Below are 26511 nucleotides of genomic sequence, written 5' to 3' on the forward strand. Positions count from 1 at the left end.
CCCAAGAACTATAAGAACTTGGAACAGTATAAATTTATCTACAATCCCAGATTCGTTAGCTAAGTTCAAGGACAGTTTATTATTAAAAGTCCAAACCAATTAATAATACCTATTGATATATATATGCATGAAAAGATATATTTATTTTTATTTAACATTTACATTAACAATTAACATATTTTTTACTAGTTTCTGATCTTTAGGGTGCATGCCATGGATGCATGGAGCGGCTGCCAAACTAGCGGGAGTTGGCTCAGGGGTGAGGCAAAGATTCTTTGTTTCGCGCCTGGGTTGATTCTTGTTGGTTGGCTGTTTCATGCATTTATGGCATTCACTCTATCGATGATAATTTTAATTTCATGTATATATAATTAATTATTTAATTTTATCAAATATCTAATTTCAATAATTTTCAAGTAATATATATTTATGCTTCATTTTAAATTTAACCTAAATTATTTCTCCGATGGCCGATAATTATTATTATTATATTTTTCTTTTGTATTTACATATTGTATTTTCTTTTTCAACTCCTAGTATAGTCTTAACTGTTTTTTAGGAGTATAACTATTAAAGATTAAAGATTAAAGATACTCCCAGCATCTTGGATGTGTTCATCCTTTGTTCAAAATTCATCCTGTATATGTTTTTTTTTTTTTTTTGCTCACAAGAAAATAACTAGAGAAACAAATTTGCATTCACCTTGCATGCGGGCTTGTTGCATAGTCGTGAAGCCGGTTGACAACAACCTTTTGTCAATCGACTGTATATTGTATGGAAACAGTATAACAATTCTTCAATAAGAAACTCAAGTGTTTAGAATGCGTACTTGTGCACACCTCTGCCACTGAAAAGAGGGTCATTCCTTTTTGAAGGACTCGAATTCTTTTTTTTTTTCCATTTGAAACAAGGAACTATTGAGCTATATAATACAATTAAATTGACCACCAACCTCGTTTCCAGGGCCTTCTGGGTAACTATCAAAATCGTGTCAATAGATGACTTGCGCTAAGAGATCACGCGACCCTCTGGGTGGCGATTCAAAACAAAATAATCATACTAAAAAACAGAAATGACTGCTGCATCTATGCCAGAGAACGACGGTAAAATAAAATCTTTAAATGAAACTAAAACTTTTCTGAAAAAAAAGAATTCGTTTTTTTTTTCGTAAGCGCCGAGAGTAAACCAGCCTCACTGGGACAGCATCCCACTGGGGCTGGCTTACTTCTAGAGGAGGCCTAGGCCCGAGTACAAACTGACCTCTCCAGGGTAGGGACGTGAGAGATTGCTACCCACTAATATCGCAGGTGCTGAACCAAAGACAACATATTGTCGAACAAAATAACGACTTTAGACCAAATTTGCTGCGTTATACCAACTAGAGGACCATTACAACGTAAGTTAATACGGTAAGGAAAACTCACTTTATAAAATTTGATTTAAACATATGTTAGAATAGTATATTTATAGCAGAGAAGGTATGTTTTGAAAGCGCCATTTTGGTTGGTTGTTTCTCGTCGAACGATCCTAAACAAATGTGGAAGTCTGTGCGAATTGTCACAAATAAAAATCGGTTTCCTTTTATCCGTCTCTATTGACACTTAATATTTATACTTTACAATCACTGAAAAACTATGGCAATCGTCTGTTTTCTAATCGGTATGTACAACTATGAATTTCTTTCATGATGGCGCAAACGACGAAAACGAACAAACTTCATAGCGTAAAGTAGAAACAAAGTTCACTTCGATGAGGCGATTCTGACTTTTTGGGGGTTTTATTGTCTTGCAGATTGTAATATGTAACAGTGGAGTGTAGATTCATGATGCCGACATGGCCACGAATAAGATCGTGTTTACAACATCCTGTACACTTATAACCTGATAACTTAAAATTCACGATAAACCGGAAAACATGGATCTTCTATTTTATGTGTAAGTATTTTATCGATTTACAATACTAGAGAATGATTGAAGCATCAATATTTATTTTGTTATATCATTTCATTCCTTCTATTTTGCCATTGTTGTTTTTCAGTCTATTCTTCCAAAAGCGGAGCTATTCTCTTTTAAGTTAAAATGGAAATCAATTATAATAGACTGCTTCTAGTTCGTTAACTACTCTATATGCCCTTACATTATTTTTAAGTCAATACTCCTATGGATACCACAAATGATAGTGTCCAAGAAAAAAGTAGTAGGAAGGTTTATAGTAGAAAAAATACATTTATTGAGTACTGCATGGCTGTTTGGCTGAAGTATAGTTGAAAATGTTGTAGGTTATGTAATAATGTTTTTCGCAAACACTTGTCATACGATAGGTTGTGATGTCACTAGTATTGTGTACTCAGTGTAGGAGAGTGTACAAATGTGCTTTCCTTGAATCATAAAAAAAGTATAAACTATAAGGCATTCAAATGAGTTCCAATGCAAATACTACTTATATCAACACCATGGGCAAGTCTGTCATCACTATCCCCTATGTACATAGATGCAAAAATATAATCTTTATTGCCTAAATATATATTCAGATCTATTTTTCTTCAATGAAGAATTTTATACTGTATTTTTGTTTGCATAGATTATAAGTGCTGTTTATGGGTTTTTATATTCGTTTGATATTAAAAAGCTGTTGTACAAGTTTTTGAAGGCAGAAATATCCTTGATTGCTCTTTAATGCTTTATGCATACCTAATTATAATTCATTTTTTTCTTCAGGATCCTTATTGTGGTGATAGTTTTGAAGATTGTGTTTTGGATATTTTATTTTTATGCAAGAAACAGAAGACGACAACAGATGTTGCTGCTTAGAAATGGTGTTGAGCAGGTATGGTTGATGCATTCCACAAGTTCTACTCTGCAAAAACTCTGTGAGCTCTTAGCAGCTTCCATATGGGGTTTACTTTGGTTCTAGGGTTTTGAAACTTTCAGAAGGAGTACCGACAAAACTGTTATTATTGCCCTAACAGTTGAGTTGTGCTGTGCATTCCTACCATGAAGCATTTCTAACATGATCATCTGTTTCAGTATTGTAAAAGTCAAGTATTATGTTATGGTTTTTTAATTAACTTTTCTGATCATGTTTTCCAGGTTCCGGATGGAACACGGCAATACGAAGAGCATCCAGCAGTTCCTCAGCCAGCATACATGTTTACCCAATACCCCTTTGGACCAGATATGCCGGCGACATTCCAGATCCCACCAGAGTACACTGTGGAAGATCCAATAAAGATTGACCAGCCCCCTCCCCCATATATGGACACAATAACTGTAGAGCCGTCCACACACATTGATGTCAGTGACACCGAAAGGCTTGTGGATAATCAAGAGAATTGATCCAGGTGCTGGGTATAGCTGTATGGGAGTGGTTTTTATTGGATGGAAAACACACATTACACAGCATGTTGGACAGCATTAAAATGTGTTCCCATAGTCTCTTCAACTGGAAATAGACATCATCATAGTCTATTTGTGACCACAGACACCATCAAGGTGTCTTCAAGATATTAAAATAGATAGTTATTTTCCTGAGATGGCCTTGGCTGTTTCAAATTTTTTTTTAACTCTGTTGAGTGTTACTATTAGGGACAAAACTGCCTACTGTGGCTGCTAACGGCTGAATAGTTAACTCAAGTTATAGCCGATTTTGATGTATCACAATTTTTTTTTGGCTTTTGGGATTTTCTGTTCTGTCAGTAAAACCATTCTGAGCCAATCAGAGTCTCATTTTGTGCACTTTCCTGGCTTCCCTCTGGATAAAAACCATAAGTGTTGAAACAGAAAGCCAGTCCACTGCACTAGGCAAGAGATGCCAAGAATCTGACTGGCCGAACAGAAAATCCCAAAAGACAAAAACAAATAGATGTTTTGAAAATGAGGCATCGCGATACATCGAAATTGGCTATAACATGGGTTAACATAAAAAAAATACTTTTCAATCAGCTACACCCTAGAAAATGTAAATACTAATTGTATATAGTAGCAAATCACATTGGATGGTAAGAAACTCCATAGTTCCTCTATTGCCATGTTTTTTTATCAAAATAGTCAGTGTTCAGCTATTGCAAATGAGCACACAGTCATTGCAAACCAAGCACTGGTCAAAGCCTACTTAGAAAATGTTTTTGAGCTGGGTACAATACATAGTACCTGTCATTTTTTTCTTACCACTGTTCAGATCATGAAATAGGGTATTGTGTAAGTTTTGAATAGAGAGTAATAACTGGGATTTTATTTTTCCAAAATAGCAATCATAAATTCAAAAGTAATATTTCACAGTAGGTATTTCAAACATGGTTGCAAAATGTTTTTTTTATCGCTGCTTAAAATGATGCACTAATGGTTTTTAACCATTTTCTTCTGTAATTATAGGGTCTTTTCCCTTGTCCTAACTTCCCTCTGTCCACTACTATCACTGGTGGGTATAGGATTTTATGCTGTTATTTTTTTTTATATAACAGATACTTCCATAAGAATGCAATTCCAATCCTGACGTATGTCCACAAAGGTTATAAACTGTATTATCTGAACTTGATCGATCTTTACATCATTAGCAAGTATAACCCTATTTTAGTTTGACATTGGTGTAGGTAAAATTTTGCATACAAAGATCCTTAAGATGCACTAAATGTTTCTTTGGGTGCCAATAAAAGGCTGACAAATAAGTTGTTGTTGTTGCAGATTTTGGAAATACGGCAGATCACGGATCTGTTGACAATTTGGGCACAGATTTCGGATTTTGACTGCTTTGACAGTCCAATTTCGGATTTTAAATGAATTTCAATCGATGCTATTGTTTATCTGTCAAACCATGCGGACCTAAAAATATCTGCGGATCCACGGATTTGCCCCGAAAATGTTGCGGATCGGCGGATTTACGTACCCCTATTCACCCCCCCCCCTCCCTTCATGTCTTACCCAGTGGCAGGGGGTGGCTCTGCGAGCTAAGTGCAACCATCTTTGTGCAAAATAATGTTGGTCCTTATAAGTAACAGCCAATTGGATCGACCTTTAAAAAAATAGTTAGATGTTAATGCTTGGACCATTATTTGAAGCCAGCATGTGGATATATTGGTGGCCTGCAGTCTGCCTTAAACATTATGCATTCATAGTAAGGGAGCGACCATTAATTACTGGGGGGGGGTGTGGAAAATGTGTAGGGTGGTCTACGGGCACATATTTAGGGGGGTCACATTTTTTTGGTCTGCCATTAAAGAGGGTGTAACATTTTTTGGGCGTCGAATTTATGTCTGGTTAATATAATACTGAGCAAGAGAGTCATTGTTGAAATGAAAGTTTTATTCAGTTCACAATGTTTCCAAAAAAAAATTGAAACTGCAAGTGTCTCATATCCTCTTTTCTCCACAAGCACCCCCACCCCCCCCCCCCCCCCCCCACAACGTCGTTGAAAAAAGGGACATGTCTAGAGAAAAACGTATATGGGGTCAAGACAGGGGCTTATAAGTAGGGGCAATCAACTTCCCCATGTTCTGGTACTATATAGGTGTCACGGCGTTTCCTAGGATCAGGCTATTTTTAGATGCGCAGATGAGCCAATCAGATTAAACCTTTGTGTTGACGTTTTGGCTGAGCTCAACTGCACGCGCAGTCTCAGACAAAAAGCTATGTTCTCTCTTCGGTACTTTGACTTTTTGTTGCTCTCTTCTTTAATATGAATCCAACCCTACCTATGACTTTGAATTTTAGCTTTCAATTCTTTTGGTAAACAAACAAAACCGACGGATGATAGATAAAAATATATTCTTCCTAACTGCAATTACTGCACGTAACTCGTCACTGCATTGCACGTCACTCGCGCGAGCGACCAACGTCAAAGTAGCTGATTGGCCCGTTCGTGCGCGCGCGTCTAAAAATAGCCTGATCCTAGGAAACGCTGTGACATTTATATAATACAGATGATTGCCCCTACTTATGAGTAATAAGTATGAGTAATTTACTGACCAGGGACCAATTTTCTATTTCTATCCAAATACAAACAATAAATTAAGCAACCGGTGTCGAACCCATCTCGTCACGTGAGCATGGTTGGGTCCGAACCCCTCGACAAGTTCTGAGAAGGATAAGGTTTTTTTGTATTTTGGGCTTCCTGTGTACCTTGGACCGAGGATGATTTCGGACTGGTATCCAAAAAAAACAAGATGGCTCCGGTAGGTTGTGTTTTTTTAGAGGGCTCTTTTATTAGATAAAAACTCTGTGTGTTTTATTTTCCTGAACTATTCCCTACATTGTATGTGATGTTAGATCTCATCTCCTTGCACAGGTTTTTATTAAAACGTTATTGACGTTGTTATGATAGGAAATCCTTTTTATTTTGTTCATTGGGTCACGTGATTTCGCTGAAAGGTAGAAAACATTGTGTAGTTTCCTTTGAGTTACATTTAACCTTATATCGATATCTGTTTATTTACTGTACTTAATATCAGAAATCGTAATCGGGATTTAAGTACTTACTTTATTTTTCTAGCCTACGAAAGGAAAACAAGCCACAAAAGGACAAAAACAAATCAAAGAAGAGAATGATAAAACAGTTGACTTCTATTCCAAATTGATGATTAGTATCCATGTGAGTAATCTAGAGTTTTCTTGATGACCGTTGATATATGTTATCTTTTAAAGGTACTTCTTTACAGTAAAAGGAGGGTAGTATATTTCCCAATCAATCAATATTAGCTACCAACAGAGATGCCAACCCCGAAGTTCAAAATGCTGGAGAATTTTGGGAGAGTGGAGTTTTATAGAATTGTCCCCTTTTTGTACATCTACTATCTTTACAGAAACGCGACAACCAGTGTACAGATCAACATATATCTTTTAATTTGTCTGAAAATGTACAAATAGTAGCGCATTCTAGGTCAGTACTAACATGGAGAGGTATTCTGTGGTCTAGCCTTTTTCGTTTTGGAATACAAGAAAATAATATTTTAAAACATCCAAACAGTGAAAATAAGAAAGTTTTTCCATAAAATGCAGGAGAGTGGGAGATTAGGCTAAAATGTGTATATCTCCCGCAAAGTGCTGGAGAGTTGGTGTCTCTGTACCAACTTACTTAGTTTTTTAGTTTCATTGCCATCTAAAGGCACAACCATTTTCTTGTGAAGTTCCTGAGCATTTGATACACCATATATCAAAGTCAAAATAATCAGATGCTTTTTGTGGCTTAACCATGCATACGCCGGTTGTATCTAAAGGGCCTAATGTCTTTATTGCACTGAAAAGTACGCGGGCACTGGCATATAGAATGCTATTCCTGTGCATACATTAACACAAATACAAGGTTCTCCATCAGGCCATACTTGTTATTTTCTAGATTGGGGACTGTGCATCCTTCTTCCCTATCTTAATTATCTGTTTTGCTTTCATGTGAGTTGTTGTATTGAAAATTATAAGGAAATGATCAGCAGGAGCAAGTTTACCGGTATATAATGTTTCTGTATTTTCAGTATTGTGTATATATCTAAGGTGATGTTCTTTTATTGTCTGATTGCAGGTCACCCATTTAGTGTTCAGATTCTCATTTTTCGCCTTCTCCGTTTCCTGGTTAACATGGGTGAGTATTGTATTTTAATGGGTATAAAAACCTGTTATTCAAACAGGTGATAAAAAAAACGCAGGATCAGATAGAATCAGGGGCATTTGGATTTGGACTTTCATGTGTTGCTGGAAGTTTACCAGAATACCGGGCCTAGGATTCAGAATCCTAAAGAAAACAAGATTTAGAAAGGGTTGATTAGATCATTTAAGTTTTCCTTTGCACATTATTCTAGCATACTTTAGTTCAGACATAAAAACATTATCCAAACTGTCTGAATCATCAACATGACTCCCAGATCTTCCAGATTTTGTGATAAAATCTGGAGATGATCATCTAAAAACGAAGCTTTACACTAACTTCATTTACCTCAGTAGAAATTGTTGCAGTAGCTTCCCATAAAAATCAGTCAATGGAAATGACACTTTACAACTTTTTCTTCTTTCCACTCATGGCTCGATAGTTTGAATAGAATGAAGCACTAAAAATAACTGTTCCTTGTTTCTAGTTGGTTTTTATATTGACATCCCTTCTGTACCTGGGCTGTTACAAGTTCATGCATTACTTGGCTCGTGAAGGCATGGACCTTAACGCAGATTCTGGAACCTCAGAGTAAGTAGCCACAGTTGGACACGACATTTCTTAAAAAAATTATACAAATGAATCAAAACTTTCTGGATTATATGAAAGCGCTAAATAAGTTGCTTTTTTTCGCTTAAAGCCTGAGCGCACACAAATTTGCCACCCAAGACATCATGTGATCTGTTAGTGCTTATTGTGATATTAGTTATACTTCTGGTCTTTCTGGCCTTTTTTAGTTTGTAGTATCGGGTTTTTTGGATGCCCTCCCCCTTTAACTAATTGACTAAAATAAAAATATATGGCATTCTGTAAATCTATGGTAATGGTATGGATTTTTTTGTCTAGGCATATTAAAGATTTAATATTACTGACAGTGATAGTCCAAGGACTGGCCATTTTTACAGACTATTTCTGGTTCTTCTGGTTACTGGTGAGTAATATTTTCTGATAGCTTTATTGTTAAGTGCACAGCGCATTATCATAATTCAGTCCTAACACCACCACAGCTTTATTGTGCTATACTCATTCAGTTTTACATACCTTTCCAGGCTCCTCTTCGGGCCGTTTACATACTTTGGGTCAACATACTTGGGCCTTGGATCTTTGCTGAGCCTCCAGAATCTGACATGGACCCCAAGAAGCAAAGAAAAATGGAAAGAAAAATGAAACGAGCTGGGATGATGTAAAAAAATGTTTTATTCTCAAATGCGGTGATCTCTTCTCACGCTCTACGCTCTTGATCCCAGAAGATGCAAGTTCACATTATTCATGATGTATATTTACATTAAACATCTCATCAATAAAATATTGACAATCAAACACATTCTTGAACGTTTTTCTTCCTTGTTAAGTCAGTATTCAGAGCCAGGTTATCATAGAAGATGACTGGATCCAAGGGTTGGGCATTGTCAAGTGTAAGGGCAAAACTGCTAATAAACTACAGGAAGACAAATCAGAGTCTGAAATATTCGGGTGTAACGTGTAACGGGGTGCTAGGATATACTGTTAGTTGTGAACAAACTAACCTAGCATGTTGATCTCCAGACTGAATCGGTACCAGCGTACAAATACTAGCGAATGGTATTTTGCCACCCTAAAGGTACCAAAGAACCCATCGGCTAATGGTGTTTACAGCTTGTTGCCACCCAATTCAAATCACGTGATGATCCCTTTGGGTGGTTACTTTGGTTACAAGAAAGAAGACCTACATAGGGGATATTGGTGTTTTCCTTATAAATGCCTCGGGCAACACAACTCTGCTTAAACTGCCCCTTCCATTTTTATTTACGTCGAATCTTATTACAAATGGCAAATAAGATAGAATATCTGTGGTCCATTTAAGGGAACAATTCTACGTTGTGTTGGCTCCAGTGGACGGACCTCCGACCTCTAGAGGGGATTGAAAAAAAAAAAACCTTTTTCCACTTGAAGGGACTCCCTACCTACGAGTCTCCTTCCCAGTCGCTATATATCAAACCTCGGCTATTCAACACTTCAAAGAAATGCTCTTGTCGGACATCCTCGGGGAGCCAGGGCGGCGTGGAAACCGGAAGCTGGAGAACGATCGTAGACGAAAGAAAGAGGGGAAAAAAGGCCTCTTTTCCTGTCTTCCGTCTTCGCGCATACTCTTGTCGCCCTGAGTTTCCGAGGATGTTTGTCAGGCTTTTTATCACTTCTTTAAATTATCTTATTTATTGCTAACAATTTTGCGGTTGATTTAGGTTCACCATGGTGTAAGATAAGCTGCGAAGAAGAATGCAGATAATGACCCTTCCCCTTTAACGCCTTGACGAGCACTAAGCGTATTCTTCCTCGTCACTTGCGCTGACTCATTGCGCGCATATCAATTTCCCTAGGCAGTCTCGTATAATCAATAAAGCATAATTCTTTTCTTCTTTTTTGAGCTGATTTGCTCCGGTCGTCTTTGATTATTTCAAAAACCATTAAAGGTAGAGTTGTTTTGATTTAAGTTTTTGAAGTGACTTCGCGAGTCACACGAAACTTGTCAAAGTTGTTGATGTAGTCGTCGACGGTGTGTTGTTAACGATAACATCGAATCTCGGTATTGTTCTTTCGTGTCGACAAGTGGTGAGGTTAGATACCAGGCTGTCCCCGCCACCATTCATATTAACATTAGATACAGGCGGAGCGAGTCTGAAGCTCTCATTGGATGGAATAACAATACTCAGAGGCTGTCGGGTGGACTGGGTCGAAGGGGCAGAATTGTTCAGTACCAGTCCCCCAACTCTTGCTTCACGGTCAGGTGAAAATGAGCTCATGTCGCGGGCTCGGGCGAGCTCATTGATAATTCTCCTAGTTACAATCCGCCGTCTGAAGCTCTCGAATGAGCTTTTGACAAGCCAGCCATTCGTCATCGAAAAAAATACTATATTCATAAAGAAAAATCCCAGTGGTAAATAGTCCATCTTTAAGGGGTTGTGTTTCAACAATGAAATTGTCAAAATCAGTAACGGAGAAAACGCTCGGAATACCACAGCGAAAATGAAACCAAAAAGAACACAGCTAATGTGTAAATAGTCATTTTTGCGAATACCAAGCCGGCGTAAAAACGTAGCCAAATCCACAAATATCACACTCCCTTCAAACAGCAGTCCATTCAAACCAGAAATACCATTTTGCTGATAATACAAAAATACCATATAAGTCGATATCGTCACAAGATGGTGAAGAAGGTTAATTTTAAATGGCGGGATCTTGTCTCTGAGAAGGAAATCTTGCAGGACTTTGTACACATAGTGACCTAGGTAGATGGCAAAGATGTAGAGTACCGTTGGCTCAGTTGATAGGAACGGGTCGTTGAGAGTATGACCGGATATCAAGAGAACGATGCCACACAGAAAGAGAAAGATCGTGAAGATCTCATCACGGAAACTGAAACAGAAATCAAAACATTATTTAGATTTGTCCAAAAGAATGATTAGGCCAGGGCAAGTTCACCTCTGTCTCTTGCTATCTGTACGCTGGTTTACTGTCGAATCCGTTGTTTCCGTCAGTAAAACCATTCTGAGCCAATCGGAGTCTCGCTTTATGCACTTCCCTGGCTATCCTCTGGACGAAAACCAGACAGTGTCGCGACAGAACTGCACTAGGCGAGAGATGGAAAAAATCTGATTGGCTTAGAAAAACTTGACTGGCGGAACAGAAATTCCCAAAAGACAAGGACAAATCGATGTTTTGAAAATGCGGCGTCACGATACAAAACTATATATTCCTAAGGGGAGTGGGGTGTATTCATATGAAGAAAACGTTGTCGTTTTGAGGGAATCCGTTGTATCGCGACCCACGTTTGGATTTGTTTTGGTTTTCTGTTCCGTCAGTAAAACTATTCTGAGCCAATCAAAGTCTCGCTTTGTGCACTTCCTTGGCTATCCTCTGGACGAAAACCCGACAGTGTCGCGACAGAAAGCCAGGCAACTGCACTAGGCGAGAGATGGCAAGAATCTGATTGGCTTAGAAAAACTTGACTGGCGGAACAGAAAATCCCAAAAGACAAGGACAAATCGATGTTTTGAAAATGCGGCGTCACGATAAAAAACTATATATTCCTAAGGGGAGTGGGGTGTATTCATATGAAGAAAACGTTATCGTTTTGAGGGAATCCGTTGTATCGCGACCCGCGTTTGGATTTGTTTTGGTTTTCTGTTCCGTAAGTAAAACTATTCTGAGTCAATCAAAGTCTCGCTTTGTGCACTTCCTTGGCTATCCTCTGGACGAAAACCCGACAGTGTCGCGACAGAAAGCCAGGCAACTGCACTAGGCGAGAGAGGGCAAGAATCTGATTGGCTTAGAATAACTTGACTGGCGGAACAGAAAATCCCAAAAGACAAGGACAAATCGATGTTTTGAAAATGCGGCGTCGCGATACAAAACTATATATTCCTAAGGGGAGTGGGGTGTATTCATATGAAGAAAACGTTGTCGTTTTGAGGGAATCCGTTGTATCGCGACCCGCGTTTGGATTTGTTTTGGTTTTCTGTTCCGTCAGTAAAACTATTCTGAGCCAATTAAAGTCTCGCTTTGTGCACTTCCTTGGCTATCCTCTGGACGAAAACCAGACAGTGTCGCGACAGAAAGCCAGGCAACTGCACTAGGCAAGAATCTGATTGGCTTAGAATAACTTGACTGGCGGAACAGAAAATCCCAAAAGAGAAAAACAAATCGATGTTTTGAAAATGCGGCTTCGCGATACGACGGATTTGACATAGTAATCATCGGAACATCGGACCGTCCCGTACAGTTATCTAGGAAACGGTGTACTACCCTTTCCCTCCTTTCACCCTTATTATGGAAGGGAACTGGCATTTAACGCCAAGTGTTTTTATGGGCCCGAAGGTTTCGGAAGGATTCGAGTAAAATATCGGGGTCGTCGAATTAAACTATATTACTTTCTCATAAGTATCATCAATAATGAAAAGCCTACAAATAAATAAAAATCGGTAAACTTTTACATTAACGCGAAGAATCAGAAGACCCGTTGAGATGAAATAGATGGTAGAAAGATATTTCGACCTAGGCTCAAGGGGTTTCCGAACGCCGAAACCCGAAAGCGCGACGTAAGGGTGCGGACATGAACTCGAAAACGTGACGAACGGTGCCAACGGGAAAGGCTTCTTCCTTGTTTTTTAAAGCCTGAGAGCTTCAACCTACCTATGGCACCCAGGGTATCTAAAGTGTGTTAAGGTCTGGGTCAAAAAGAAAAAATCAGAAAAAATGTAACAAATGACGATATCTCATGTATTACTTACATGTAACCAAATTTGAATTAATTTTCAATGCTTGGGATAATTGGAATTTTGGACTAGTTCAATAAAACTTGCTCTTTGCCGGCCAAATGGATTTTTAAATCTTTAAAACTGGGTGGGCTTAATTAGATCGCAGAAAGAAAAGTAACACAAAACCTCTTCTTGATGAAATCCAGTTGGAATGGTAGGCTATCTTTTAATTTCAAGGAGATGATTAGCAAAATATATCACTTGACCTTGATTTTGCAGATAAAATGCTTATTCAACGCCTAAGTGGCAAATAGAAAACAACCATCCCAAGTGAAATATATTGCATTACTTTGAAAACAGCATAAGGCTAAGTTCAAACATACATGAGCCGTATACAATGCAAATGTATGCAAATGAATCAAGTCGATTGTTTCATCTTCATTTGCATGCATTTGCATTGAATACGGCTCATGGATAATTAGCCTAAAGAGGCGAAAACATTTTTAAATGTATCCTGTCCACCCCATTTTCAGATAACTTTTTGCATGCTTAAGTTCACATGACCATGGCTAAGATTTTCTCTCGAGTGAAAATCTTATACATCTATTTCAAATAAGGTTGCACTCGGAGAGTCTGTGTATCGTAGCCCGCGGTACTTCATGGGTATCAAGTAAATGAGAAAATAAGCATAAATACAAGGTTTTTAAAGTTATAGAATGCTTGTTCATGCTGTTATGAACATTCATACTGCTTTCAGATACAAGGAGTCAGCCGTTTACACGTTACCCAAGAACCACTGCGGGCTACGACACATGGATTCTCGTAGCCTGCTTGCAGGCGTTTACCCGATGTTTTTGGTAGCCATGTTGTTTTTGGCCGCGCTAGCTTAGCGCGAGTGACAAAACTTGACTAAGGAGGCTTGGGGGAGGGAGGGAAAGAACCTTTCCCTCTTTTCCCCCGCCCTCTCCCCCTCGCGCTTTGCGCTCGTTCCAGCTTTCGCGGCCAGAACAAAACAAGATGGCGGCCACGACTCGGCGCATAGCGAAAACACCGAGAAAACATAGCAAAAAAAAAAAAAAAACACCGGGTAAACGCCTGCAAGCAGGCTAGGATTCTCGAGTACAATCTTATTTGAAATAGGTTTATAAACATGTGATCATACTTGGAAGTTTGAAATAGTTTGCCTCAGAAATAATGGAGACACCGTTTTTTTTCTTTTTTAACCAAAATTTCGACTGATCCTGGCATTAAATACCCTGGTTCCAGAGGCTCCAAGTTTCATTACTCACGCGCCGCAACAAAAAGCACGCGCTCTGAAAGAAGGAGAGTCGAACCTCCGGAAGTAAACTGGTGACTCGGCATGGCTTGTTTTAGATCCTGGAGGATGTCGGGAAATAACAGCGCATTCAATTTTAACATGTTTGGCTTCCCGTATAGCTGATGCTTATCTTACAAAACAATAATCGTCTTGATCTATTTCCACTTAGAATTACGATTTGCATAAATATTTTATTGAAACAGGAAGTTTCTTAACATAAATATGAATAACTGAAGTGACAAGAGTATGGAAATTACTATTTTTCAATAAATAAATCAATATTTGTTTCAGCTTAACGCTAAACTAATCCTTTTTTTTTCTTTTCGATTTTTTCCCTGTTTATATTATACAGGAGTGTTACGGCTAGTTCACATTCTTCAACTAAGATTGACAGGAAACCATATCATAAAGAGAGACCTGAAGACTGCCGTAAATTCATCCAGAAAAGAAAATCTTTTTCTAAAAAATAATGATCGCTCGATAAAAATTGGTTCTATTCTTTTTTACCAGTACTGTTAGTTTACCGATGCTGTAAGGTTTAGTGGTGTGTAACATTTTATGTAACTACACGGATATTTGACCCCCTGTTTTATGTAATCGCGAAGCAAATTAAGACAACTATAAGGAAATAACTGTTCTGGGCTGAATAATACAACACCCCTGAATGTGAAAATAAAGTAAAAATTTTGAAATGAGTACTCCACTCAACAAGTACTTACAATTTACGAACAAGACTTGGGTTTTCTTGCAAAAGCTTGGAGACGCGCTGGCAAAGAATCCACCGGGAAGTAAAGAATCGTCTAAACACAGGCACAAGAAAAAAGAATAACCCAACGCTGACGTTGATAGATACTGAAAATATCAGCAGTAAAGTCGATGTTGGCATTTCGTCGAGCTTTTGATTCGAGAAAAATTTCCGTGCATCAGATAGTGTTTTTGTGAGGGTCTTCGGACAGGAAGTCGTAAGAGCACAAAACACAGATCTTTGCAATTCAAGCCCGGAAGTCTTTCGTTTTAGCAAATCGCTCCATAGCTATTTTCTCGATAGTTGAGTAGTTCTCCATTGCGATCAGACACTTTCTTTGCCATATGTTTGGCGGTTCTGTTATGTCATGCTTATTTTACAATCAACGATAGAGAATCACTTCCGCATTTATTGGTCTTACGATCAGCCAATAGAATAGGTCATTGATGACCTGGTGTCATCCGAAGTCTTGTCACAAATGACAGGAACTCGATTCTGTTATTGAGACGGGCTTATGGCGGATGTATTGCTGAAACGTTCCCGTCAATTCAAGAAAAACACGCACTTACCAGCTTACGATTCAATATCAACCGGTAGACTTAGCGAAGCCCTTGGCTAGTAGCCGATTCGAGAATCATCGTCATTTGCAGATGCGCTCGCCATTTTCTTCTCTAATCGAAAAATACTCAGTATCTCCATGTACTTATTGTTAGGTACTTATGGTAATCATGAGCTCGAGGATATTTCGCAAAAAAAAAAATGGCTAGCTCAGACAGGAAATTTATTGAATGTGTAGTTCCAGAAAATATCCACCCCCCCCCCCCCCCCATGGATGGGGTGGGTCGAAGGTATGACCCCCGACCACCCTTCTAAATTTCCAACCCCCTGGAAATTCCTGGGCGTTTGACCCCCCGGTCAAACGGGGTGGATATTTTCTGGAACTACACAATGTACATTACAGTAACACAAGAGGGCAACGTGGGGGACGAAGAAACAATGGTTACTTAGCCTGGCACGTTCTCGGTTCGCTTTGATTTCCGTGCCCCGTTTCAGCCCGATACCCAGGGGGTGCGTTCACACCCCCCGACAACGACCGAAAATCCACTTTCATTTCAGAATGTTTTCGCTCCTACTATCCCTTAGGGGGTCTCACACTATTGGATCATCACCTAGTAACAATTAGGCATGAATTTAATCAGAGCTATGTTTTCTACCCTGGGTACCAGAGCCTTCTCTCGCCCAGTGACGCTCAGCCAAAATGTCGCGATCGTCACGGCATTTTGGCTGAGCGTTACTGGACGAGAGAAGTGTGGAGGCTCTGGTACCCAGGGTAGATGTTCTCGATTGTTGAGTCTGAATTTTTTGTTTTTAGTGCTTAAATTAAGAAATTACTTTATCTGGGGTAAGAATTGCGGTTGACAGCAACTAAAGTCCCCATCTGTGAGTCTGTCTTATAAGTGAAACAATAAACGCTATTAACAATGGACACTGTATTCAGGAGGGTCTCCATTTTTTTTTTTTGCTAAGGTGACATTTTTTTATGTTTTTCAAGAAACAACTCTGCAAACAAAATAACGAGCAAGACAAATCTTAAGAAGAAAGTAGTTAACCAAGAAATGTTTGGAAGAGCAGAAGTGAGAAGCTGAACAGGAGCAATCTAAAAAAACACCTTTTCCTTTTTACACTGATGTCTGGAGCAGAAGCTAGTAAATATTCTGAATAAAGCAATGTAATACGCAAGACTCACAATCCTATAACAACTTTATAAAAAAAACAATATGAAAAGCAAAAGAAAGGACTGCAGTGAATTACTTTGCTTTTCAAGTAACCAGGCATCCTCGAAATTTGGCAGGAGGGTATATTACAGTATAAGTGTGAAGAAAATCAAATTCTTTAACACTATGTAGCAAGAATCTTTAATTTGTTGAGCAGTCATATACTGATTTCTTTCCCACAACTTTGTTTAGGGATAATCATATTATTCATCTCATATTTACAAAGCAACTTGTATGGCGCTATATTTATAAAATATATTGTACAAAGATAAACCATACAATATTTATACTAAACTGTATAAAGCCCTAGTACATGACAAGTAATAAATATAGTTATGATATTGTCAAAGAAAAATGCCTAATTATGCATATTTATGATGACAAGGATCTGCAAGAATCTGCAATGTTTTCCCCTGAAAATGGCGCATAATTTTCGTCAATTCCTTGGCTCAATCACAAGTTTGTCATGCCCATACATTTGACTTAAAGCAGCCTAGAAAAAAAGGAGAAAATGAGAAATATAGAAAAAATGAAACTTTAACTATGTGAGTACATCCTTAGCAGACATCATAATCAATGGCAGATCCATGATTTTTCAAAGGGTAGTTCAATTTATGAAAACTATACCCAAGTTCTCCAAGCAGTAAATTGTCCTCCCCTAAGGACAAAGATCTTTTTTCTTGAAAAGATTGTTTCTATTGAACAGGGGTTAAATTAGGCCCCGGCGGCCGGCAGAAGCGCAGGCTGTTTCCCACCGAGAGCCGGCTACTTCTATTAAAAAAAGTCTTGAACTAAAAAGATAAAATAACTTCCACCCCCTACTTATAAATCCCCTATGCCTACTCTGAAAGTTAATGAAAGCCCTGTTGAACCCACAGAACCACTGGAACTGCCACTGATAATTACCTATATAGCATATGTCTTTCTATGACCAGAACAAGAGTTCACAGTGAATACCATTTTTTAACTTTAAAGCTAGAGAGAAGACAAAGTCAGAAAAAAATAGATATAAATAGTGTTTTTTGAAAATTGGGTATTTTTTCAATTGCCACCTCTGCCAATAGTTTTGAGATTACTAAGAGAAAGCATTAAAAGTGCATTAGTAGATCAAGGGTGATCTGGCTGTCAAGAAATATGTGATATGCATAAAAATAGCAAAATAAACCTTACCATAGGTAGAACCCTTAGCAAAAAGCTTGTGCCTGATCAAGTAAAGAAATTAACTGCAGCAAAATATAACTTACTTGTCTTTTAATAACTTCTAAATTCCACTCTGCTTCAGCTATGAATTTGTTAATTGATGCTTCATCGGTGATATTCTTATTTGATTTGAAGGCATCCCTAGTTCTTCTTATAGCATGCAATCTGAAAAAAATAAATTCCTCTTTAACAAGTCTTAGAAAAACACCATTTTGTAATTATTTTGTATCCCACTTGCATTTGGAACACATACTCCAAACAGGGCCATAGCAGGGAGTGGAAAACTGGGGCACGTGCCCCCCCCAATATTTTCAAAAATTATAAGGAAATGACCAGTAGGGGCGTGGCTGTGCCCACAAAAATTTTCTTAATGTTTCTGTATTGTGCCCCTCCGATTTTAGAGGTCTGCTATGTCACTGTCAAAATATTATACTGACACAAAGTTGGCAGAAAGAAGTTTTCCTCAACATGCAACCACTGGCTTACAAGCTATAGTATTTAAGACTGACTTTAAACACGAAACCGCACTATAAAAGGGTAAGGACCGCCCACAATTGACACCTTATGAATTAAAATCCGAAGTAAAGATGGCTGGTTGTAGCGGAACTCGAAGTGGGAAAATAAATGTCTTCGATTTGCTTATATATCGTACAATTCAGAGAAAAAAATAATTCATATTTAGAAATTAAATGTAGACTTATACAACACATATCAAATCTAAAAGCATAAGAGGAGCTGATTCTCGCAAGAATTTGACCAAGATTTGAGTTGAATTTGAATTACGTGCCGACTTCCCCAGGCCATTCACAAGTCGTCCTTGTCACCGCCATGTTTTCCAGCCCACAATATCTTTAAAGCCACTACAAAGTATAGAACATGCATGCAAAAGTCCCTCGGGATACGGGTTGAGCTATTGAAGAATTTTGGGACGTTATTCATTGATTTACTGAAACATAACAGCTGACCTATATATGGAATGCGCTACACGAGAGGCGAGTTGTCGAGTTACAAAGCCTCTACTGACAATCTTTAGCTGTTTACAGCAAGAATAGCAATGGAAATTATGTCCTACAGTATAGCAATTCTGCTGAAGATTTTAAAATTATTTCACTTTTGAATTGTCTGTTTACAATTTAGAATCTGCAACGTGACTTGCGCAACGGAAGTATATTTATCAATCGCGGCTTGCACTGTGCGATTCTCTCATCCTTTTATTAAGTGGTTAAAACAACCTTTTTCCAAAAGTTTTGTTATATTATAGGTTTACTTACAAAGGAGGAATTCTTCAGGGGTAGTTTCTAGGCTAAAATGCAGATATTTTAGCTGCTAAGTGTGAGATTGTGAGACTGAGATCACATAACAGTGTGTGTAATTCAACATATACCGGTGTTTATTGTCATTCTCCGGTATGTGAAACCCTATTGAAGATTCCCAGTAGAGTTAATGCTATGAATTGTTGTAATTTGAAATAATTCAAGCAGGATAAAGTCAAAATCTTTCTCTCTATTCACGTTGTTATTCAAAGCGCTACATGACAAACGCCTGGCTTTTATAGATTCCGGAGTTACGCTTCGGAGCTTTGCGTGGCTGAACAAATAAATGACACTTCCTTGTACAAACAAAATATTCTAACCTTGCCGGTTATTCTTCCAAGGTGATGAATGTGGCTGTGACTAGGAATACGCAAAGACCACCAGTAGCAAAAATATCCGAGATAAAGAAGAAAAAGAGAGAGATAGCAAAAGTTGTAATTACATACGCAATAAATAAGCATTGCACTAAAAGTCTTACCAATCATATTATTCTTGTAAGCATTAAATATTCGATTTCCCTTCAAATAAAGATACTGAGTACTCGCTTCGATCCAAATTCGTGCCTCATTTGACTTCCAATAGTGATTGCTGGACCTCCACTCGCTTTCTAAACCTCACAAACGATCCAAATTTCATCTCACTGATTTTTTTAATCAGAAAACGATTATCCTTGAAAATAAAATGCTAGCTAATAAGAAAAATACATTGTTCGTAACAGAAACTTGGATTCAGCTTTCAGATGGGCAGTGAAACATAGAGAATTTTGAAGATTTATCAACAGCACTTTTCCTCCTCCTCAGCGATCGATCCGGGCTATCCATTTCAAAAGGCTAGAGAAGGTTTGACGCTCCTCCTTTAATTTTTGCGTCACTGTAATTTTTAAAAGATTTTAAAAGATTTGTGAAAATAATGTGAAAATTATGTGCCACGACAATTAGGAAAAAAAATTAAGTGAGTGCACAAGAACCCTTTAGGGGAATATTAAATAAGCTTGGAAACACCTTGTCTATTTAGTCATCTAATGTACATATAGTACGGTAAGGGGTTGAGTTGGACGCGTATTTATAGATTTTTATGAAACTAAATTTAGCCCACGCATCTTTTTGTTACAAATTGTTTCAGTTTTGATGATTACAGCACATATTATTTCCACTTGTTTTGCTTGATTTTATTACCCCAAAATCGCGAAATTGCAAAAATAAAGTAACTGTTTTTTTTACAAAAATAGGAAAATCGCGAAAATAAAGTGTCGGGAAAGATTGCCATCTCAAAATTGTGAAACATTGAAGTTGCGAAAATTAAGTGTAATAAGGCAGATAGAAACAAGAGAGATTCAAAACCACTTTATTACACTTGCATGCTAATTAGTTTCTTCCTGCGACTTTGAACTAGAAAGTTCAAGACTCGGTAAGATACAAATTGCATTCGAATTCCCACCCCAGGAATTCTTTACTTTGCAGCCCCCCGTGCTTTCGGAATTCCGAACTCTCCAACCCTCCATGATTTTAGAATTATGAGCTCGCCAGCCCCCATGTGCTATCGAAATTTCGAACTGGCCAAATCCCCGTGTTTTTTGGAATTTCAAACTTGCCAGCCCCCCATGCTTTTGGGATTCCAAACTTCCCTACCCCTCCCACCCCCGTGCTTTTGGAATTCCGAACTTGCCACCCCCCTCCCCCAGGAAATTCGCAAACCTGTAAATACAAATTAGCAATTATCTATATAAAAGATAAATAAAGTTGTGGAATCGTGAAAATCTAAAAATCTCTTCTTTCCTCTTTTACATTCTTCGAAAAGACTCGCCTTACTTCTTTCTCAATCACAAACCAAAGTGCACGTGTCATATGTTTGAGATAAAAACACAAATGTATTCGCATAATAGTGGTCTGGAATACCACGCTAGCTATTCAGAATAACATCTAAAAAACCCTTGTATATTTAGAATTCCTTTGCAAAAGTATTTCTTCGACATCTAGTAAAAGTTACGGGGATAAACAAGGCAACGAGTTTCTTACATAACCCTCTAAAAACCGAAAAATGATTCAAATCTAAGCATCGATGCAGCGATCAAAATGGAAATAATTTAGGATTTCATCAAAGGAAGATTGGCTTTTAATTAAATGTACCTACCTATAGTTATAATTTGTGAATTTCTGTCCTTCCCGTAGGAGCTGTCGATAGAGTTGAAGAATCTTCGGTCTTGCAGCCATGTTGAATTCAAACTAGTAACCAGTCCTTTCAAAGCTCGAATTTTGTTCCACAGGTAACCCGTGTTCCCACAAGCAGTAAAACAAACCTCTTCAGTGAAAATACCTCTTATCGTAATCGAAATGGGTGGTATTTTGTTTTAATGCTTCTGTCAGATGCTGCAATTTTAAACTTTTTTTTGCTATCTTACTTTAAAATTCATTTCAATAGATACCTGTGGTATCTACTAGTGCGCCTACGTAATCAGCTATCCCCAGTCTCTCTCAGTTTCTAAGAACTCGTCGAACGGAGACCAAAACATGTAAAGGAAAGAATGAGTCAGCTTTACAACAATGTACTCTAAGTGAAACCTCGGGACCAGCTTCGATGTTAATCCATAATGCCTGTCCACACCAAGACCTTGGTATTCGCAACTTTGCTTGCGTCCATAACGATTCTGCAAAGCCAGTAAGTTTTTCAGATATTGATACGACGTGCACGTCCTTTCGAAGTGCGTAATTCACACTGGGGAAAAGAAATCAAAAGTAAGAATTAGAATTGCTTGTCACTCAACTCATCTCACGGTTCCCCACTTTTTAGGCTGAGTACTGCATTGTGCAAAAGGCACTCATTTACTGTTAACTTTTACGGAGAAGTCATTAGTTGTCGGAGGGGTGGGGGGGGGGGGGCTGTTAAGTTAAATTTGTTGGTTCTTCTGTTTTTTTCTTTTGGTTTTTCTGGTTAAAAAAATTTCGACCCTTACCCAATCTAAAGCACAAAACTGGTGACCATCCCCCAAAAAGGCAAGCAAAAATTAAGGCCCTCCCCCAGGACAAAAATACACAATTATGTACGAAGACATAATAGCATTTATGCTGGACGTAGAAATTTGTGTTATTGTAAATTTAGCGTGTATCTTATCACACGGGAATGTTATCAGAGAGCAAAGCCTGTGGTCAGAACAGTGGGTTCATGTTCGTTAACTGCACCAGAATATTGATGACAGGATAAACTCACATGAAAAGCTTGGGTTGTGGTAACTCGCCCCTTTTTTGTGAGACACAGTAGCAAGAACGTCGTGGTTAAAGTCACTGAATCGTTCCTTTAGTCATCCTTCCTCCACCCTCAACACCGCCATCTCTTTTGGTAATATTATGCACGTGGCGGCTAAATTTGCCCCCTCCTAGTCGTTATGAATCAGTACAATTAGCAAGTTGGTTTATTAGGCTTAAAATTGACAAATGTAATTTCAGATGGTTTATTGATTGATGAGTTATTAAACGGCAATTAAGGTGGCCATAGAAATCCAACATGGTTTATTGATTGATTCAGCATAAGGCCTGTCGTGCGGCGTGCGCTAACAATGACACAAGAAGAATTATATCATATTGCTGCTGAGAATATATGTGCCAGTATAAAAGCTAAAAAAAGCGGTTACTTTATTGAAACTATACTCTAGTCTTGACACTTTCTTCCAGGTGCACCAGCAAATTCTATAACCGTATAAGCGTCAAGCCCACAAATGTAGTATATACCCACATATATGTAATAAGAAGTTGCCCACAAATGTAGGAAACCCACAATTGTAATAACGGGCGCTTTTAATGGTGTCATGCTGTACAAACAAAGGGGATTGGGCATTTTATATGCTTTATATTTTGTTAATGTTGTGGTTTGAAATGCTTCTTGGTTTGAAATTGTTAAAACCAGTTTGAAAAAAATTCAAACCAAGAAGCATTTCAAACCACAACAAATGTGGCATGGTTTGAATTTTTTTCAAACTGGTTTTAACAATTTCAAACCAAGAAGCATTTCAAACCACAACATTAACCCCATATGGCCTGAATGTCGCTGTTGCAAATGCAAATTTCGGCGAGCGAGGAGACAGACACCTCCCCCTGCACACCAAATTATTGTGTCTATGGGGGATGGCACTTATTAAGACATGCCCATAAAGGAGCGTCAGAGCTGTCTTTAAACACCACCAAGCCAGGAGTTGATTTTGAGCCCATTTTCAGGGGTGTAAATAATATTGTCAGGGGCAATTTTGCATTTTCAAATACATGAAATGCTAAATTATTGTTAAACCCATGGTAAAACTTGTAAAACCTTAATACAAAACAGCATCATTAACTCCCCTACGTAACTGAAAATTTATTTGCATATCTTTTCATACTGTACCATCAATCTGAAAAGTTAGTAGGGGGGGGGGGATCTTGACATGAATTGAAATTCGTAAATTCAGTAATGGAAGTTAATAAAACCAAAACTGAAAAAGATGAAAATAGTAGAAGCCATGATTTTCAATGCCAGCCAAATAAAAGTCATGAAAGTGCAAGCAAAAGGCGCATCACATTCATTTATCTATTTTGTAGGGGGTCTGGCGTTCTCCCCAGAAAAATTTAGAAATTCCAGAATTGTAGTAGGTTGGAAATTGATCAGAATACCTGTTCAAAAAAATAAAGCCCTCCCATAAATCCTGTATCAAAATTTGACGCCCTCCCCCAAATTGACACACACACAAAAAAAAAACGAAAATCAATGCAAAAAATAGAACCCAAATCTGATATGTAAAACAATTCTGAGGGAGGAGGTTGAAGAAACAAAAGCAGATAATCACAAGCTGTTACCATGAGATTACCAATTGACAGTCTTCTTTACTTCTGCATTGTTATACACAATCTTCATTTGATGCTGGGTTCATGTGTATCTTGTCCCTTTCGTAGTGATAGTGCTGCATATGATGACTTTATGGATGACCTTGAGGATGCGGTGAAGGACCCATCAGATAACAAAATATTGACCGATAAGGTCAGTACTCATTCATTTTCATTGTCAATTTCCTATCGCATTAAAATCCTATGGCTCCTGTTACTGTTCAATAGCGGAAATTGGTTGAAATGTTCTAAAGTATTAGTGTTCACTGTGTGATAGCTTGTATAACTAATATAATCATTGTAATATAAATAATATGTACAACTAGTAAAAGAAACCCCCTCCTCTTGGTAAGGGGACTCCCTCCTCTTGGTAAGGGGATTCCCTCCTCTTGGTAAGGGGACTCCCTTCTCTTGGTAAGGGGATTCCCTCCTCTTGGTAAGGGGACTCCCTTCTCTTGGTAAGGGGACTCCCTCCTCTTGGTAAGGGGACTTCCTTCTCTTGGTAAGGGGACCCCCTTCTCTTGGTAAGGGGACTCCCTTCTCTTGGTAAGGGGACTCCCTCCTGTTGGTAAGGGGACTCCCTCCTCTTGGTAAGGGGACTCCCTCCTCTTGGTAAGGGGACTCCCTCCTCTTGGTAAGGGGGCTCCCTCCTCTTGGTAAGGGGACTCCCTCCTCTTGGTAAGGGGACTCCCTCCTCTTGGTAAGGGGGACTTCCTTCTCTTGGTAAGGGGACTCCCTCCTCTTGGTAAGGGGACTCCCTCCTCTTGGTAAGGGGACTCCCTCCTCTTGGTAATGGGACTCCCTTCTCTTGGTAAGGGGATTCCCTCCTCTTGGTAATGGGGCTCCCTCCTCTTGGTAAGGGGACTCCCTCCTCTTGGTAAGGGGACTCCCTTCTTTTGGTAATGGGACTCCCTCCTCTTGGTAATGGGACTCCCTCCTCTTGGTTAGGAGGGGACTCCCTCCTCTTGGTAAGGCGACTCCCTCCTCTTGGTAAGGGGACTCCCTCCTTTTGGTAATGGGACTCCCTCATCTTGGTAATGGGACTCCCTCATCTTGGTAATGGGACTCCCTCCTCTTGGTAAGGGGACTCCCTCCTCTTGGTAATGGGACTCCCTCCTCTTGGTAAGGGGACTCCCTCCTCTTGGTTAGGAGGGGACTCCCTCCTCTTGGTAAGGCGACTCCCTCCTCTTGGTAAGGGGACTCCCTTCCCTTGGAAAGGGGACTCCCTCCTCTTGGTAAGGGGACTCCCTCCTCTTGGTAAGGGGACTCCCTTCCCTTGGAAAGGGGACTCCTTCCTCTTGGTAATGGGGCTCCCTCCTCTTGGTAAGGGGACTCCCTCCTCTTGGTAAGGGGACTCCCTCCTCTTGGTAAGGGGACCCCCTCCTCTTGGTAAAGGGGACTCCCTCCTCTTGGTAATGGGACTCCCTCCTCTTGGTAAGGGGACTCCCTCTTGGTAAAGGGACTCCCTCCTCTTGGTAAGGGGACTCCCTCCTCTTGGTAAGGGGACTCCCTCTTGGTAAGGGGACTCCCTCCTCTTGGTAAGGGGACTCCCTCCTCTTGGTAAGGGGACTCCCTCTTCTTGGTAAAGGGATTCCCTTCTCTTGGTAAGGGGACTCCCTCCTCTTGGTAAGGGGACTCCCTCCTCTTGGTAAGGGGACTCCCTCCTCTTGGTAAGGGGACTCCCTCCTCTTGGTAAGGGGACTCCCTCCTCTTGGTAAGGGGACTCCCTTCTCTTGGTAAGGGGACTCCCTTCTCTTGGTAATGGGACTCCCTCCTCTTGGTAATGGGACTCCCTCCTCTTGGTAAGGGGACTCCCTCCTCTTGGTAATGGGACTCCCTCCTCTTGGTAAGGGGACTCCCTCCTCTTGGTAATGGGACTCCCTCCTCTTGGTAATGGGACTCCCTCCTCTTGGTAATGGGACTCTCTCCTCTTGGTAAGGGGACTCCCTCCTCTTGGTAAGGGGACTCCCTCCTCTTGGTAAGGGGGACTCCCTCCTCTTGGTAATGGGACTCCCTCCTCTTGGTAAGGGGACTCCCTTCTCTTGGTAAGGGGGACTCCCTCCTCTTGGTAATGGGACTCCCTCCTCTTGGTAATGGGACTCCCTCCTCTTGGTAAGGGGACTCCCTCCTCTTGGTAAGGGGACTCCCTCCTCTTGGTAAGGGGACTCCCTCCTCTTGGTAAGGGGACTCCCTCCTCTTAGTAATGGGACTCCCTCCTCTTGGTAATGGGACTCTCTCCTCTTGGTAAGGGGACTCCCTCCTGTTGGTAATGGGTCTCCCTCCTCTTGGTAAGGGGACTCCCTCCTCTTGGTAATGGGACTCCCTCCTGTTGGTAATGGGACTCCCTTCTCTTGGTAAAGGGACTCCCTTCTCTTGGTAAGGGGACCCCCTCTTCTTGGTAAGGGGACCCCCTCCTCTTGGTAAGGGGACTCCCTCCTCTTGGTAATGGGACT

At 39.6% G+C, this 26511-nt stretch overlaps 5 protein-coding genes and 1 long non-coding RNA gene across 10 annotated transcripts in view; 4 read left to right on the plus strand and 2 right to left on the minus strand.

The window, feature by feature from the left end:
• Positions 1 to 1256: 1256 nt before the first annotated feature.
• Positions 1257 to 4663, plus strand: LOC5513392. 2 transcript variants are annotated; one of them, XM_001633567.3, is made up of 4 exons: positions 1257 to 1409; positions 1792 to 1934; positions 2718 to 2826; positions 3090 to 4663. In XM_001633567.3, the coding sequence occupies exons 2-4, from the start codon at positions 1915 to 1917 to the stop codon at positions 3333 to 3335; spliced, it is 375 nt and encodes a 124-aa protein (XP_001633617.1). In that variant the 5' UTR covers positions 1257 to 1409; positions 1792 to 1914; the 3' UTR covers positions 3336 to 4663. The 2 variants fall into 2 exon arrangements, with proteins under 2 accessions (XP_001633617.1, XP_032238842.1); XM_032382951.2 differs by having other exon boundaries at positions 1260 to 1396.
• A 1432-nt stretch (positions 4664 to 6095) lies between these two features.
• LOC5513393 (transmembrane protein 208) lies at positions 6096 to 8949 on the plus strand. Its single transcript, XM_048720536.1, has 6 exons — positions 6096 to 6166; positions 6484 to 6582; positions 7507 to 7566; positions 8057 to 8160; positions 8476 to 8560; positions 8679 to 8949. Exons 1-6 carry the CDS (start codon positions 6158 to 6160, stop codon positions 8814 to 8816), a joined length of 495 nt encoding a protein of 164 aa, XP_048576493.1. The 5' UTR covers positions 6096 to 6157; the 3' UTR covers positions 8817 to 8949.
• Positions 8950 to 9390: 441 nt separating this feature from the next.
• LOC5499133 lies at positions 9391 to 15271 on the minus strand. Of its 2 annotated transcripts, none has more exons than XM_001620722.3 (2): positions 14901 to 15271; positions 9391 to 11022 (listed from the first exon to the last, which is right to left on the minus strand). In XM_001620722.3, the coding sequence occupies exons 1-2, from the start codon at positions 15065 to 15067 to the stop codon at positions 10122 to 10124; spliced, it is 1068 nt and encodes a 355-aa protein (XP_001620772.2). In that variant the 5' UTR covers positions 15068 to 15271; the 3' UTR covers positions 9391 to 10121. The 2 variants fall into 2 exon arrangements, with proteins under 2 accessions (XP_001620772.2, XP_032223769.2); XM_032367878.2 differs by lacking the exon at positions 14901 to 15271 and adding an exon at positions 11089 to 11244.
• A 91-nt stretch (positions 15272 to 15362) lies between these two features.
• LOC125558961 lies at positions 15363 to 17056 on the plus strand. Its single transcript, XR_007306201.1, has 2 exons — positions 15363 to 15639; positions 16479 to 17056. It is a non-coding gene; the product is annotated as an uncharacterized LOC125558961 (long non-coding RNA).
• Positions 16829 to 21488, minus strand: LOC5513358 (LYR motif-containing protein 4). Its single transcript, XM_032382947.2, has 3 exons — positions 21345 to 21488; positions 17946 to 18066; positions 16829 to 17194 (listed from the first exon to the last, which is right to left on the minus strand). The coding sequence occupies exons 1-3, from the start codon at positions 21422 to 21424 to the stop codon at positions 17138 to 17140; spliced, it is 258 nt and encodes an 85-aa protein (XP_032238838.2). The 5' UTR covers positions 21425 to 21488; the 3' UTR covers positions 16829 to 17137.
• Positions 21489 to 21680: 192 nt separating this feature from the next.
• The window catches only part of LOC5513359, a 42724-nt gene continuing 37893 nt past the window's right edge, over positions 21681 to 26511 (plus strand). For all 3 annotated transcript variants that reach the window (XM_048720532.1, XM_048720533.1, XM_048720534.1), the window contains exons 1-2: positions 21681 to 21869; positions 24128 to 24212. In XM_048720532.1, the coding sequence (XP_048576489.1) occupies positions 21802 to 21869; positions 24128 to 24212 (153 nt within the window). In that variant the 5' untranslated portion in view covers positions 21681 to 21801. The remainder of the gene's footprint in view (positions 21870 to 24127; positions 24213 to 26511) is intronic.

This window comes from Nematostella vectensis, chromosome 13, assembly GCF_932526225.1.
Source record: "Nematostella vectensis chromosome 13, jaNemVect1.1, whole genome shotgun sequence".
NCBI lineage: Eukaryota > Metazoa > Cnidaria > Anthozoa > Actiniaria > Edwardsiidae > Nematostella > Nematostella vectensis.